General features: G+C 39.3%; 1 protein-coding gene across 2 annotated transcripts in view; it reads left to right on the forward strand.

Annotated features, from left to right (window-relative positions):
- CHUK (conserved helix-loop-helix ubiquitous kinase) overlaps positions 1,592 to 12,856 on the forward strand; it is a 40,912-nt gene continuing 29,647 nt past the window's right edge. For both annotated transcript variants that reach the window (XM_018041347.1, XM_018041348.1), the window contains exons 1-9: positions 1,592 to 1,776; positions 6,099 to 6,193; positions 7,752 to 7,866; positions 8,714 to 8,783; positions 9,606 to 9,694; positions 11,367 to 11,456; positions 11,596 to 11,720; positions 11,886 to 11,993; positions 12,609 to 12,744. In XM_018041347.1, coding sequence (XP_017896836.1) covers positions 1,672 to 1,776; positions 6,099 to 6,193; positions 7,752 to 7,866; positions 8,714 to 8,783; positions 9,606 to 9,694; positions 11,367 to 11,456; positions 11,596 to 11,720; positions 11,886 to 11,993; positions 12,609 to 12,744 — 933 coding nt within the window. In that variant the 5' untranslated portion in view covers positions 1,592 to 1,671. The remainder of the gene's footprint in view (positions 1,777 to 6,098; positions 6,194 to 7,751; positions 7,867 to 8,713; positions 8,784 to 9,605; positions 9,695 to 11,366; positions 11,457 to 11,595; positions 11,721 to 11,885; positions 11,994 to 12,608; positions 12,745 to 12,856) is intronic.

Consider the following 12,856-nt stretch of genomic DNA (forward strand, 5'->3'; position numbering starts at 1 on the left):
AGCTGGCAAGCTTCAAGATGATAGAGCCTGAAGGTAACCAGTCAGGATTTTTTTTTTTAATTCAGAAAAACCTCAAAAAGTGAACTATGGGAAACAACCCAGTTCCTGCAAAGATGGCCACTTAAAGGTCTTCAGCATCCCTTTGTAGCTCTTCCAAGTAAGAACTACGGGATTTGGGCCCTACCTATTGCTATCAGATACACTCCAGAGCCAGATGCTGCCCACTTAGCAAATGAGGACTTCATTCTGTTTGAACAGTCTGCCACAATCTGTGTAGTCTGCCCAGCTAGAAGGGATATGCTTTTGGCGGTACTGTGTGCCACCTTCAAGTCTGATGCTCCAGCTCATGGCTAGCAAGCATATATGGGAAATCAGAATTTTGGATACTACACACAGGTTACTGGTAAACTACGATACAACATGGTTTGTATCTTACAATGTTCAACATCCTGGCTGCAATATTCAGGGATTTGGGGGACAACAGACATTTACTATAACAATGTCCATTCAGTGCTTTCAAAACAGCAACACTACTGTGGTGCACCTACTGTATCCACCTTAGAAGTCTCAACATGCTACATCTCTAATGGCAGTCATGTCACAAAACGTTAGCTGAATTCTAAGTTTACAACCCAGGCTGCACAAATGATGGTCCAAGTGCACATAATCTCAAAGGAGGGTCAAATGACCAGGCCTAAGGAAACTCACTTAGAGAATTTGATTCCATGCTGATGTACCTTGGAGTGACTGATGAGATCCTCAACTTCCATGAAGCGTACAACACTCAAAGCGAAAATGGGGAGTTGGCGCCCCTATCCTAAGGCAGTCTGCCCCTCGGACGCACTTACTTTTGCACCAATAGCTATTGCCTCTGCAGCTCTGCCTTGAGTGTCGGAAACAGTCCCCACAATGAGGAACTACCGTGCTGGCAAACCCACAACTGGAGGTACGCCTGACAGCAAGCTCCGTGAGGATTTTAGGGAAAAGCTCCCGAAGTCAGGCGGCGCATTCTTCACTCCGGAACAGCGTCACATCCTTGAGTTGTTTGGGGTTATAGGCGAGATCCTAGAACAGGTGCATACAAAGTCATTTAAGAGAAGAAAAGTGAATTATGAAGCCTAATGCATCAACGGGCCTGTTAGCGCAGAATTCTTTCTAGTTCTTCGGATTTCGCAATATTTAAATCCTCGGTGGCCTTTACCAGTGGCACCTCAGTGGGTGGTGCGGCTGGAAGAAAGGTCTGAAATAAGGTGAAGCGTAGACAGGGGTGGGGACAACCTTAAGTTTAGAAAAGACGAATACGGCGAAGTTTGGAAAGTGATTTTAAGGGAATGGTTTGGAGAGCTTATATTTTTGAAGATTGGGAAAACACGTGGGTTTTCTCAGCTACGAAAATGCCTAGGGAACTTTTCGAGAGAGGGGATTGAAAGTACCCATCCCTGGCGTGCTGCGATTCATGGGGTCGCAAAGAGTCGGACACGACTGAGCGACTGAACTGAACTGAACTGATCCTCCCCGTTTCGCCTGCGGGGCTCGGGGCGGGCTTTTTTGCTGCCGCGCTTACCGGAAATGACGCTTGCCTCTCGCGAGAAGAAAAACGCGCGAGCCTCTGCGGCCCGGAACCGGCCTTGAAACAGTGGCGGAGCTTCAGGCCGCTCGCCCTCCCGCCCCATGGAGCGGCCCCCGGGGCTGCGGCCGGGCGCGGGCGGGCCCTGGGAGATGCGGGAGCGGCTGGGCACCGGTGGCTTCGGGAACGTCTGCCTGTATCAACATCGGGTGAGGCGGGGCGCGCGAGGGAGCGCCGGTGGGTGTTTGTCAGGGCGCCTGTGGAACACAGTGCCTGTCAGTACGTGAGAGATTGTCGGTGAGACCTTGGGCAGGGTCGTGGGCCAGTGAGCCTCAGTGTGTGTGTGTGTGTGTGTGTGTGTGAGAGAGAGAGAGAGAGAGAGAGAGGAAAGAGGGCGGATTGTATTTGTGAGCCTGGCGATTGAGTCCGAGGTTATCTGAGGTCCTGGGCAGTGTGTGAGAGAGAGCTATTAGGGAGAACTTTGGTTATGACTGTCAAGATGTGTTTACCGAGCGTGCTGGTATGTACGTGTCCCTCTGAATATAGAGTCAGGGTGTGGGAGGTACACACATGTCAGAGTGTGTATTGTGAGCACAAGTGAGTGAGAAGATGGGGCTGAGGAGGGGCTGCTTGGAATGTGTGTGTTTTTTGTGTGTGCTTGCAGGCCTTGTGATGTCTGTAGGGCCTGGAGTAGACAAGGACGGTGTCATAGTGGGTCAGCAGTCAAGCTTTTGGTTTCATTGGATAGGCTTTGGAATTGGGGATGCGTTCTAAGTAGGGAACAGCTGGTGAAAATGATCGTGAATTCACAAGAGGAGGAGATAGAATGAGGGTGAGGTCCTCTAGCAGGTGGAAGACAGTTAACATTAGCCTTGGAAATTGTGCTTCGATTTAACTGAAAATAACTAAAATTATTTAACCATTGTAGTAGCATCTAAAGATCATGTGTGAGCCAATCTTTTCATATACCAATAAAGGCTATGAACCTTTTCCCCAGACAGATGCACACACATACAGCCTTATGCATTGCCATTTGAGGGGGTCCATGTTCTCTTGAGGGCTTCCCAGGTGGTGCTGGTGGTGAGAATGTGCCTGCCAATGCAGGAGACAGAAGAGACAAGCTTTGACCACTGGGTCGGAAAAATCCCTTGGAGGAGGAAATGGCAACCCACTCCAGTATTCTTGCCTGGAGAATCCCATGGACAGAGGAGCCTAGTGGGCTACAGTCCATAGGGTGGCAAAGAGTTGGACACAAATGAAGAGACTTAGCACAGCACATGCTCTCTTGAAGGACATTCTCAGACCCATTAGCTTTATAGACCCTGGAACAATATTCCCTGCAGTATAGCTTTTATTTTATCACATGTAAAATAGTTACAATAGTGTATATACATCATGAGTCTGAGAGTTAAATAAGATGTTTATAAGTGCCACACCCATGGTAAGCTCTCAGAAGTTAGCTCCTGCTGCTGCTGTGTTGTTGCTGTTGTCATCATCTTCATCATCATTAACTGATGTTAAAAAAAGGAAATGTCAAGATAAAAGTGGTGTTCTCGAAGATTTTTTGTAAAAGGTAAATCTTTGTGGAAAAACATATAAGACAAGATGAACAGTTAAGCTGTTACTAAAATGTATTGGCCTATGACCTAAGAAGTGGATTCAAGACGGGAAATCATGATTTGCTGTCCTAAGAAGTATGGATGTGAGTAGAGTGCTCACAGCATAGGGACGGAGGTAAGGTAGAGGGAGTCTACCTGGGAGGATTAGGTTTGTTTGTGTGGCAGTTACAATGACAAACGTCACTGATATAACAGGAAATTTTGTGAAGCATGTTTCTAGTAGAGCATAGGAGGGAGTCTTGGAGAGAGGGAGAAAGGAAGGTGAAGAACCAGGCATTAAGTACTTTGACAGCCAGACAAGTAGTAAATTTAATAATTTTCACCATCAGACACAAGGAATTCAAAGAGTAAAGAGAAGGGGCCAAGTACTTCCAGCAGAATGTTGCCTGTGGCTTTGTTATCAATCAACCTGCCCATCAGTCTGGTCATAAGAAAAAGAAGTTTGCATGCTCACATGCTTATGTGACTGCTTTGCTTGGTCCCTGGCTGGGGATGAATGAATACATCAAATTTAAAAAAAAATTGTGATGGAGTATATATAACATAAAACTTGACATTTTAATCATTTTAAAGTGTACTGTTTAGTGACATTGTGTGTTTCCATTGTTGTGCAACAGCCATCACCATATATTTCCAGAATTTTTTCATCTTCCCAAAGTAAAACTCTGTACCCTTTAAACAGTGAAAGAAAGAGCAAGTGTTAGTTGCTCAGTCCTGTCTGACTCATTGTGATCCCACGGACTGTAGCTTGCCAGGCTCCTCTGTCCATGGAATTCTCCAGGCAAGAATACTGAAGTGGATTGCCATTCCCTTCTCCAGGGGATCTTCCCAACCCAGGGATTGAACCTGCGTCTCCTACATTACAGGCAAATTCTTTACCATCTGAGCCTCCAGGGCATTGGTCTTTAAACAATAATTCCTCCCTAATTTTCTCCTCCCCAAAACCAGAGACGTGTCTTTGGAATTCATCACTGTTTAAATGGAAGAGATTTAGCTTCCTCTGGAATCTTAGAAATCTCTTGGGAACTTTCCAGATGTTTACAGTGACCCTTCCCCAGAACTGGGACGTTTGATAACTGAGTCTGTAGTGAGAAGAGAATACTCTGTGGTAAGACTTGGAAACAGTATCATTACTTTTCCAATTAGAGCTTTGAGTTTGGCTTTCAAATCCTTGTGTTTTGGTGGAAGCCACATCTCAATATTTCATCTACCCCTCTTAAATCACAACGAGAAAGAGAAAAGGATGTGAGATGGTTTATTTAACTGATTATTGGGTAGCTGACAGCTGATGGTACCAGAATCAACAAAAACAGTATTTTCTGCGCTCAAAGAATTTCAAGTCTAGTGAGAGAAGTAGACACAGAAACACCTTAAGTACAATGTGGTGACCTGTATAGTGAAGGTGTTTGTCGAGTGAGGTCGAAGCATGGTGAAATAACCAAGAACTCTTCCTAGGACATAGGGTGGCAGTTCTCACAATGTGTTTGGAAAAACTAATCTTGTGAAATGCTTTGAAAAAAGGATACTGTGGTCAGTACATTTTATAAATGCTGCATATAATATTTCGTCATTTGCAAAGTCATAACCCACAATAGCGTATTAAAAGCTCTGTGAAAAATAAATAAATAAATAAAAGCTCTGTGAAGTCCTATAGTAAAGAACTAATAGAAACTAATTTAGCTTAGTATGTTCCCATTTTTTATTGTGGTAAAATGTGCATAACATTTGCCATTTAGCTACCTTTAGGTGTACAGTTCTGTGACATTAAGTACATTCACATTTTGTGCAGCCATCACCACCATTCGTCTCCTGCATATTACTATTACCTTTTTTTTTAAGCACCGAACTCTTTTTTTGTTTTGCTGGACATGTATAAACTTTCCACAGAGCATTCTCTGTGAAAAGTGAGGAAGGCCTTCAGAGAGTAGCTGAAATATAAACCGAGAGGTTGAAGGATCCTTTAGGATGAAATCTTTTTGAAATAGGTAGTTTTCTGCCTTACTCATATAAGAATTTAGGACTTAATGTTGTTCATGGTTGTACCAGATTGACTCCATAGTGATAACGTACACGGGACCTAGCAGCAGCTCAGTATCTGCTCATAACGAGAGGTTGAAGGGAGGGAGGACCCTGGTTAGGTTGGATTGTAGTCTGGCCTCATTCCTCACTCTCTCTCTGTACATCAGTTATCTTATTTCTTGCTGTCCCCCATTTCAGACCATCCTATAAAAGTTGTGTCTTGCTTCCTGTTCGTGGGCTGCATTATTACTGTTGCCAGAATGTGATGAGGTCCGGCTACTTCCTGTAATGTGCATCAGGTTGGGTTTAATTTCACTTAGAATTGGCTAAATTACTAGTCATAGAGGCAAGATCTGTTAGGTCTGTTTTCTAGACATGGAAACATACAACCATTGTTAGGAGTTTTTTAATGTCATTTGAAATGCAAAAATTAGGAAATAGTTTTGGAGTTTTTTGTATTAGATTTGGTCATATTAAAACTATTTCTTACTGTTGAGGCAGGGAGCCCTGAATCATTCTCTGCATTCTAGTTATGCTGGAACCTGGGACCCTTTTTAGCTACCTTGACTAAATTCAGAAAGGGGTTGTTGGGGAGACAGTCTTTTTATATTCTAGCAGCATGTATAAGATGGTGTTCTGAAGACATTTGTTACAGGATCAGCCTCAGTAACTTTTTGCTTGTGTGCTTTGGTGTTTGAAGGTCAGTTTAAAAACATTAGTTTAGTCTCCTGGCTTACTTGGCAGAAGCATTGACTCAAGAGAACTGTGGATAAATATGTTTAATTAGTAAAGCTAAAAGAGTTTTGTTTTCCCAAGTTGGCATTTCTTTGATAGCAAGTAAATCTGCACAAGAACCTAATTTATAATCTTCTGTTGATTTTCTATTTTGGCAGGAACTTGATCTCAAAATAGCAATTAAGTCTTGTCGCCTAGAGCTAAGTACCAAAAACAGAGAACGGTGGTGCCATGAAATCCAGATCATGAAGAAGTAAGTGTACTTGATGACTTAAGTTTCCCCAGTTTTGCATCCCAGCCAGATGTCATCATAGGGAAGGCGGCTAGGAATCCATTCTTCTTAGGATCTTTTGAGGAACATATTTTTCTCTTTCTCATTAAATTTGTGTGTTTTATTTCAAATAATAACATCACATCATGCTTAAGTAGGTTTTGTTTAAATAGTTATCTAGGTAATGGTAGTATACTATTGAAGAAAAACAAAAAGCCCTTCAGGGAACTTGGGGTTTTTTAGAGCATGAGCCACCATTTCCTTGCATGGCCCTGCTGTAAACCTTTCTCTGCTCTAAAAACATAAAATGTCAGTTAGGTATTATCAGACTCAGCTTTCTGAGGGCAGAATCTGTTTCTTTTGGGTATCAGGCAGTGCTTATCTGTTATACTTTATAGTTAAATAGCAATCACTACTTTCATTAAAAAAATATTTTTACTCTCACCTACTTTTGTTAAACATTGTATCTATTGCTTTGTAAAAAATTATCCTTAAGCTTAGTGGGTTAAAACAACAGAAGTTTGGTGTCTCACACTTTCTGTGGTTTAGGAATTTGGGAGTGACTTAGGTGGTTTTGACTTAAGAGATGCCTCCTGAAACATCTCAAAATGTTGACTGGGGCTGCAGTTATCCAAAGGCTTGAGTGGGGCTGGAATATCCACTCCAAAGCTCATTTAGTGTCTGTTGGCTAGAGGCATCGGTTCCCCACCACATGTGTCTCTCTCTCCATAGGGAAATTTGAATGTCTTCATAACATAGCAGCTAACTTTCCCCAAAGTCAGTAATCTGAGAGAGAGAGAGAGAGAGCAGGCAGACATATTTTTATGATCTTCCTTCAGAAGCTATGCTCTATCCTTTCCAAATAATTTCTATTTGTTAGAAATCAGTCACTAAATACAGCCTCTACTTCAGGGAAAGAGAATTAAGCTTTTGAAGGGAGAAGTGGCTATGTTTTAAAACCTCCACAGGTAGAGTGCTAATAAGGGCTTCCCCATGTTCTAGTTGTCACAGCAACCCTGTGTCTCATTACTAAAGAAAAAGTTGAAGCTTATAGAGTCATACAACTGATACGTAATAGAGTCTGGAGTTGAAATAAGCACTTTCTGACTTCAGTGTTCTCAATGCATTTTAATGGTTCTCAAACTTGGCTGTGTGGCAGAATCACTAGAAAAACTTTTTCACAATCCAAATCCTTAGGCTCTACACATGGAAATTCTGTTTCTTTAAGTCCTTGGGCCCTGGGAATCTGTTCTAGTTTAGAGACCATTGTGTGATGATGATGGTGATTTGATATATTACTAAGTTTAAAAAAAGATGTTAGGAAACAATATATAATGTGATTCAATATTTATTGAAAAACATGTATTTGTACACAAATTAAAAATGTTTAAACAAGTATCAATTTTTAATTATACAAATGAGAAATTAGAATATTATAAAGTCAGTCTTTCGTCTCACTGCCCCCAATTAACTACTATTTCAAACTGAGTCCCTTTTCACTGGAAACAAATCTTTTATTATAATGCTTTCCCCTTGTTAGGTTGAACCACGCCAATGTTGTAAAGGCCTGTGACGTTCCTGAGGAATTGAATTTTTTGATTAACGATGTGCCTCTTCTAGCAATGGAATATTGTTCTGGAGGAGATCTCCGGAAGGTAGTGTGGATGTTTTGAGATGATGAGATAGTAACACGAACTCTAGCAGTCTTTGAATCCCACTCAGTACAATAATCTAGAGTAAGAGTCAGTAAACTATGGCTTGTTATCTGTTTTTGTGGCTGCTTTCTTAAAATAGTAGCAGAGTTGAGTAGTGGTGCCAGAGATTGCATGACTTGCAAAGCCTAAAGAACTTACTCTCTGGCCCTTTACAGGTAATGTTTGCTGACCCCTGCTTTAGAACATGAATATTTTTGTTGGTGGTAGTGGTGTTTCAGGATGGGACTATATTGATGGTTTTAGATCACAATATCAATGTTTAAAGTGTTTATGGCAAATCTTTCTTTCCCATCTCATTTTAAATCTACCAGTTGTTGTTGTTGTTCAGTTGCTAAGTCATGTCCAACTCTTTTGTGACCCCATGGGCTGTCCATAGGATTTACCCAGGCCAGAATACTAGAATAAGTTGCCATTTCCTTCTCCAGGAGGTCATCCCCATCCAGTAATCATAATCAAACCCATGGCTCCTGCTGTGCCACCTTGGAAGCTCTTTTTATATATTTAAAATGGCTATTATTTTAAATATCATATGACTATTTTTATATATTTATCTGTGAGATTTTTCAACCTTGTAAAATTTCAAATACCTTCTCCCATTATTTTTACTTGTATAAATTTTGCCATGAAATTTACATGTCCTCTGTGTGGATTTGGTGGTTTTTCCCCCTTATATTTTCTTAATCATGACTAATTTTCTTATTCTCTCAAAGTATAATGGTTAATGTATCAGTATTACTGCCCAGCAATATTGGCAATATACATTTTTAGATTTTTTTTTTTCCTTTAGCTACTCAACAAACCAGAAAATTGCTGTGGACTTAAAGAAAGCCAGATACTTTCTTTACTGAGTGATATAGGTATGTAATCAGTATGAAAATTCCATCATAATTTAATGCCCATTTGGTCTATAAGAGCCTGTATACTGCTTGGAAATTAGAATTGTTGATAAACTATATAAAGCATAGGTTTTTAAGTATAAGGAATTTTTTATCTTTAAGAAATTATCAGAAAAATTTAAGTATTACTGTTGATGCTAATTTAAAACTAGTATTTTTGTTTTTTATTTTTTGTGTTGTCTGTGTCCATTTGACTAGTAGATATTCTAGTTGCCAAAAAAAAAGGGTGTGAAATGATCTTATTCATTCCTTCCTCCCTGATTAACATAGTAAATTTATTTACCAGGGACATTGCTTCTCATAGGCATAAGTAGTCTTAAGGTGAAATCTCTTTTTAATCAGAATTACTCCTGAAAATTTTCTAAAATAACCAGGACATAGGCCCTTGGAGAGAGCTCAGAAGGCCAGATTATGTTTCTCTATATATTTTGATTTTGTTTCTTTTCTTAGGTTGTGGAGGCCAAAGTCTAGTTGAAGAGGTTGAGTTAGGTCAGAAGGAAAGGCTCCAGTGATAATACAGGGATTTTTTTCAATTGCTTGTTCCATTTCTTTTTAATATTAATTTTCATATGTTAAATGGGAACATATTGTAATTCTGCTGTCTGATTAATGTTACCCTATTTTTGTGGAGAAAATTTGAGTGTCTATGAAATCATCAATCATGTAGTTATGATGGTCCATATAAAACTGAGCATTAGACCAGATCTGTACAAAATGTGAGTTGAATTTTTTTTATTTCAGTGTTTTTTTATTACCTCAAAATACATTTTAAACTTTATTTAGGATCTGGGATCCGATATTTGCATGAAAACAAAATTATACATCGTGATCTAAAACCTGAAAACATAGTTCTTCAGGATGTTGGCGGAAAGGTAGGTAAAACTTGAAGAAATGTTCTGTGCTAATTGAATAGAGTCTCCATGATGTCGTTAGTCTTTGAGGTTGGGTGCCCATCATAGCATTCTGTACTTCTTTATCCCAGCCCTCACTATACTGAACTGTGGTTTTTTTGTTTGTCTGTCTCCTCTGCTAACATAATAGTTCCATTAGAGAAGGAGCTACATCTGTCTTGTTCATTTCATTTTTCCAGCACAGTATCTAGCAGAGCTAGTAGGTAGTAAGTGATTTGTTAATTTGGATGTTATGAAGTACATCCAAAAAACATCCTTGGTCTTCTTTAAGAAAAAAAAAATATGTTCAAAGTATGTTTTCATATTTAAGAAAAACAAAACAAAGTCATTCTCCTCCCCAAAAGTCCTAAGTTTATTATTAATTAAAATTCAAAACCTTGATTTCTCAGATTCCTGAAAGAGTCATCTTGAGAAGAACTAGAAACTGTGAATTAATTCTTGGAATATTTATTTTTATCAAAGTGATTTGAGCAGTTTTCTTGCTTTTAGTGCCCAAATTCCATTCCAGTAAAGACATAAAGCCAAGAATGTGAATTTGAATTGGATTGTATGGCCTTAGGTAGTGAAGATAATGATCAGTTGAAAGTGATGAAACCTTGGTGCTTCTTCTCTTAGGAACCTTTTGTGTATGCTTTGCGGCGGATACTCACTTTTTGTTTGTGTGTGTATCCTGAGACTTCAGGATGTTCTTGAAGTTAGGTGGGTGTTTACTCACGTTGATCCACTCTAAGACAGTATGATGCTTCTTATAAGTTTGGAAGTCACCCTGCCTGTGCCTTCCAGTTTAATGGATCAAGCTTATTCTGAATATACCAAAATAAAAATTAATAGCCAGTCTATATCAGCATATTAAAAAGCAGAGACATTACTTTGACAATAAAAGTCTGTCTAGTCTAAGCTATGGTTTTTCCAGTAGTAATGTATGGATGTGAGAGTTGGACTATAAAGAAAACTGAGTATCAAAGAATTGATGCCTTTTGAATGGTGGTGTTGGAGAAGTCTCTTGAGAGTCCTTTGGACTGCAAGAAGATCAAACCAGTCAATCCTAAAGGAAATCAATCCTGAGTATTCATTGGAAGGACTGATGCTGTACCTCCAATCCTTTGGCCACCTGATGCGAAGGACTAATTCATTGGAAAAGACCCTGATGCTGGGAAAGATTGAAGGCAGGAAGAGAAGGAGATGACAGAGGATGAGATGATTGGATGGCATCCCAACTCATGTCTGTCAGACATGAGTTTGAGCAAGCTCCAGGAGTTGGTGATGGACAGGGAAGGCTGGTGTGCTGTAGTCCATGGTGTCACAAAGTGTTGGACATGACTGAGTGACTAAACTGAACTGATTTAGTTTTTTACTATATGTCAGACACTGTTAAATTATTTTCATTATCATTGAATCCTAATAGCAATCCTGTGAAGTGGGGATTGTTAGGAATATCATTATATAGGAAACAGAGGAATAACTTGATCAAGGTCACATAACTATTTATCTACGTGGTGGAGCTTAGGCTTGAAACATGTTTGTCCTATTCCAGAGCCATGTTCTTCACCACCTCCCTCTCCAGAGCATTACAAGGACTTTGTTCCCTTTCCTTTTCAAGTTTCTCAGCCATTTAATACTTAATGTTTTGCAGATTATGCATAAAATAATTGATTTGGGATATGCCAAAGATGTTGATCAAGGAAGTCTTTGTACATCTTTTGTGGGAACTTTGCAGTATCTGGTAAGACACATATTGTTTCTTTGAATTTAAGTGTACAGGATTATTCTTATTTCTTAAGGTTGTGAATGTAATAGTTCAAAACTCAAGTAGCTTTTCTCTTACAGTGTTGATGTTTAAAGCATTTTTTTTCCTTTTTAAGGCCCCAGAGCTCTTTGAGAATAAGCCTTATACAGCCACTGTTGATTATTGGAGCTTTGGGACCATGGTGTTTGAATGTATTGCTGGATATAGGCCTTTTTTGCATCATCTGCAGCCATTTACTTGGTAAGAAATGAAAGGGAACTTTGGTATGCTTAACGGGAGTGAAATTTTCAGTACCCTTCTGGCCACCTTTCTTTAAATGGTATAATTACTTTTTAACACAACTGAATAAAATTAAAAGGCAAAAATGTCTCAGGTTGTCAGCTGAAGTAGCTTTTGTTTTTATAGGCATGAGAAGATTAAGAAGAAGGATCCAAAGTGTATATTTGCATGTGAAGAAATGACAGGAGAAGTTCGGTTTAGTAGCCATTTACCTCAACCAAATAGCCTTTGTAGGTATGTATATTTTAGTTGAGGAAGTTTGTCTCATTTTCTTCAGGGATGTCGAAGAACAGTAAAGTTGTTGTCTGCTTCAAGTAGCATTATCCACTGGAACTTTCTGTAATGATGGAAATGTTTTATATGAATGCTGGCCACATGAGTCTTTCTGAGCACTTGAAAGGTGGGTGGTAAGACTGAAGAACTGAATTTCAAATTTATTTAATTTTAATTAACTTAAGTATAAATGCAAATAGCCACTTGTGACTAGTGGCATCCGTATGGACAGCACCAGTCTAGTGGAAATAAGAACTGCCATTCAACTGATTGGCTTAGGTGCTAAGAACACTCTTAGAATACTGTGATGAATGGGTTCCTTAGGAAATGGGACTGAATTCACCCATTGGAGTTGCCCATAACTAACTTGCACATATGGGTTTGGGATTTTTTTTTTTAGTGGAAAAAAGTTTGTCACCTGTCATTTCATCAGTTATTTGGAAATAAGATATAATATCATACAAATAATGACAAAGGATATGGCCAACCTATACAACCACTTTTTTTTTTTTTTTTACAAAACTAAAAGAAAATTGGAATATAATGATTTTTATCCTATTTTTGTATGTTTTCTAGTTTAATAGTAGAACCCATGGAAAACTGGCTGCAGTTGATGCTAAACTGGGATCCTCAGCAGAGAGGAGGACCTGTTGATCTTACTTTGAAGCAGCCAAGATGTTTTGTATTAATGGATCACATTCTGAATTTGAAGGTTAGTTTGAATGGGGTCTACTTCATAAGACTTTCATTGAAGTTAACAAACTGATTGGAGAATGGACATAAATATATTTTAATAGTACATTTCTATTTCTTTAGTAAGCTTT

This window comes from Capra hircus, chromosome 26, assembly GCF_001704415.2.
Source record: "Capra hircus breed San Clemente chromosome 26, ASM170441v1, whole genome shotgun sequence".
Taxonomy (NCBI): domain Eukaryota; kingdom Metazoa; phylum Chordata; class Mammalia; order Artiodactyla; family Bovidae; genus Capra; species Capra hircus.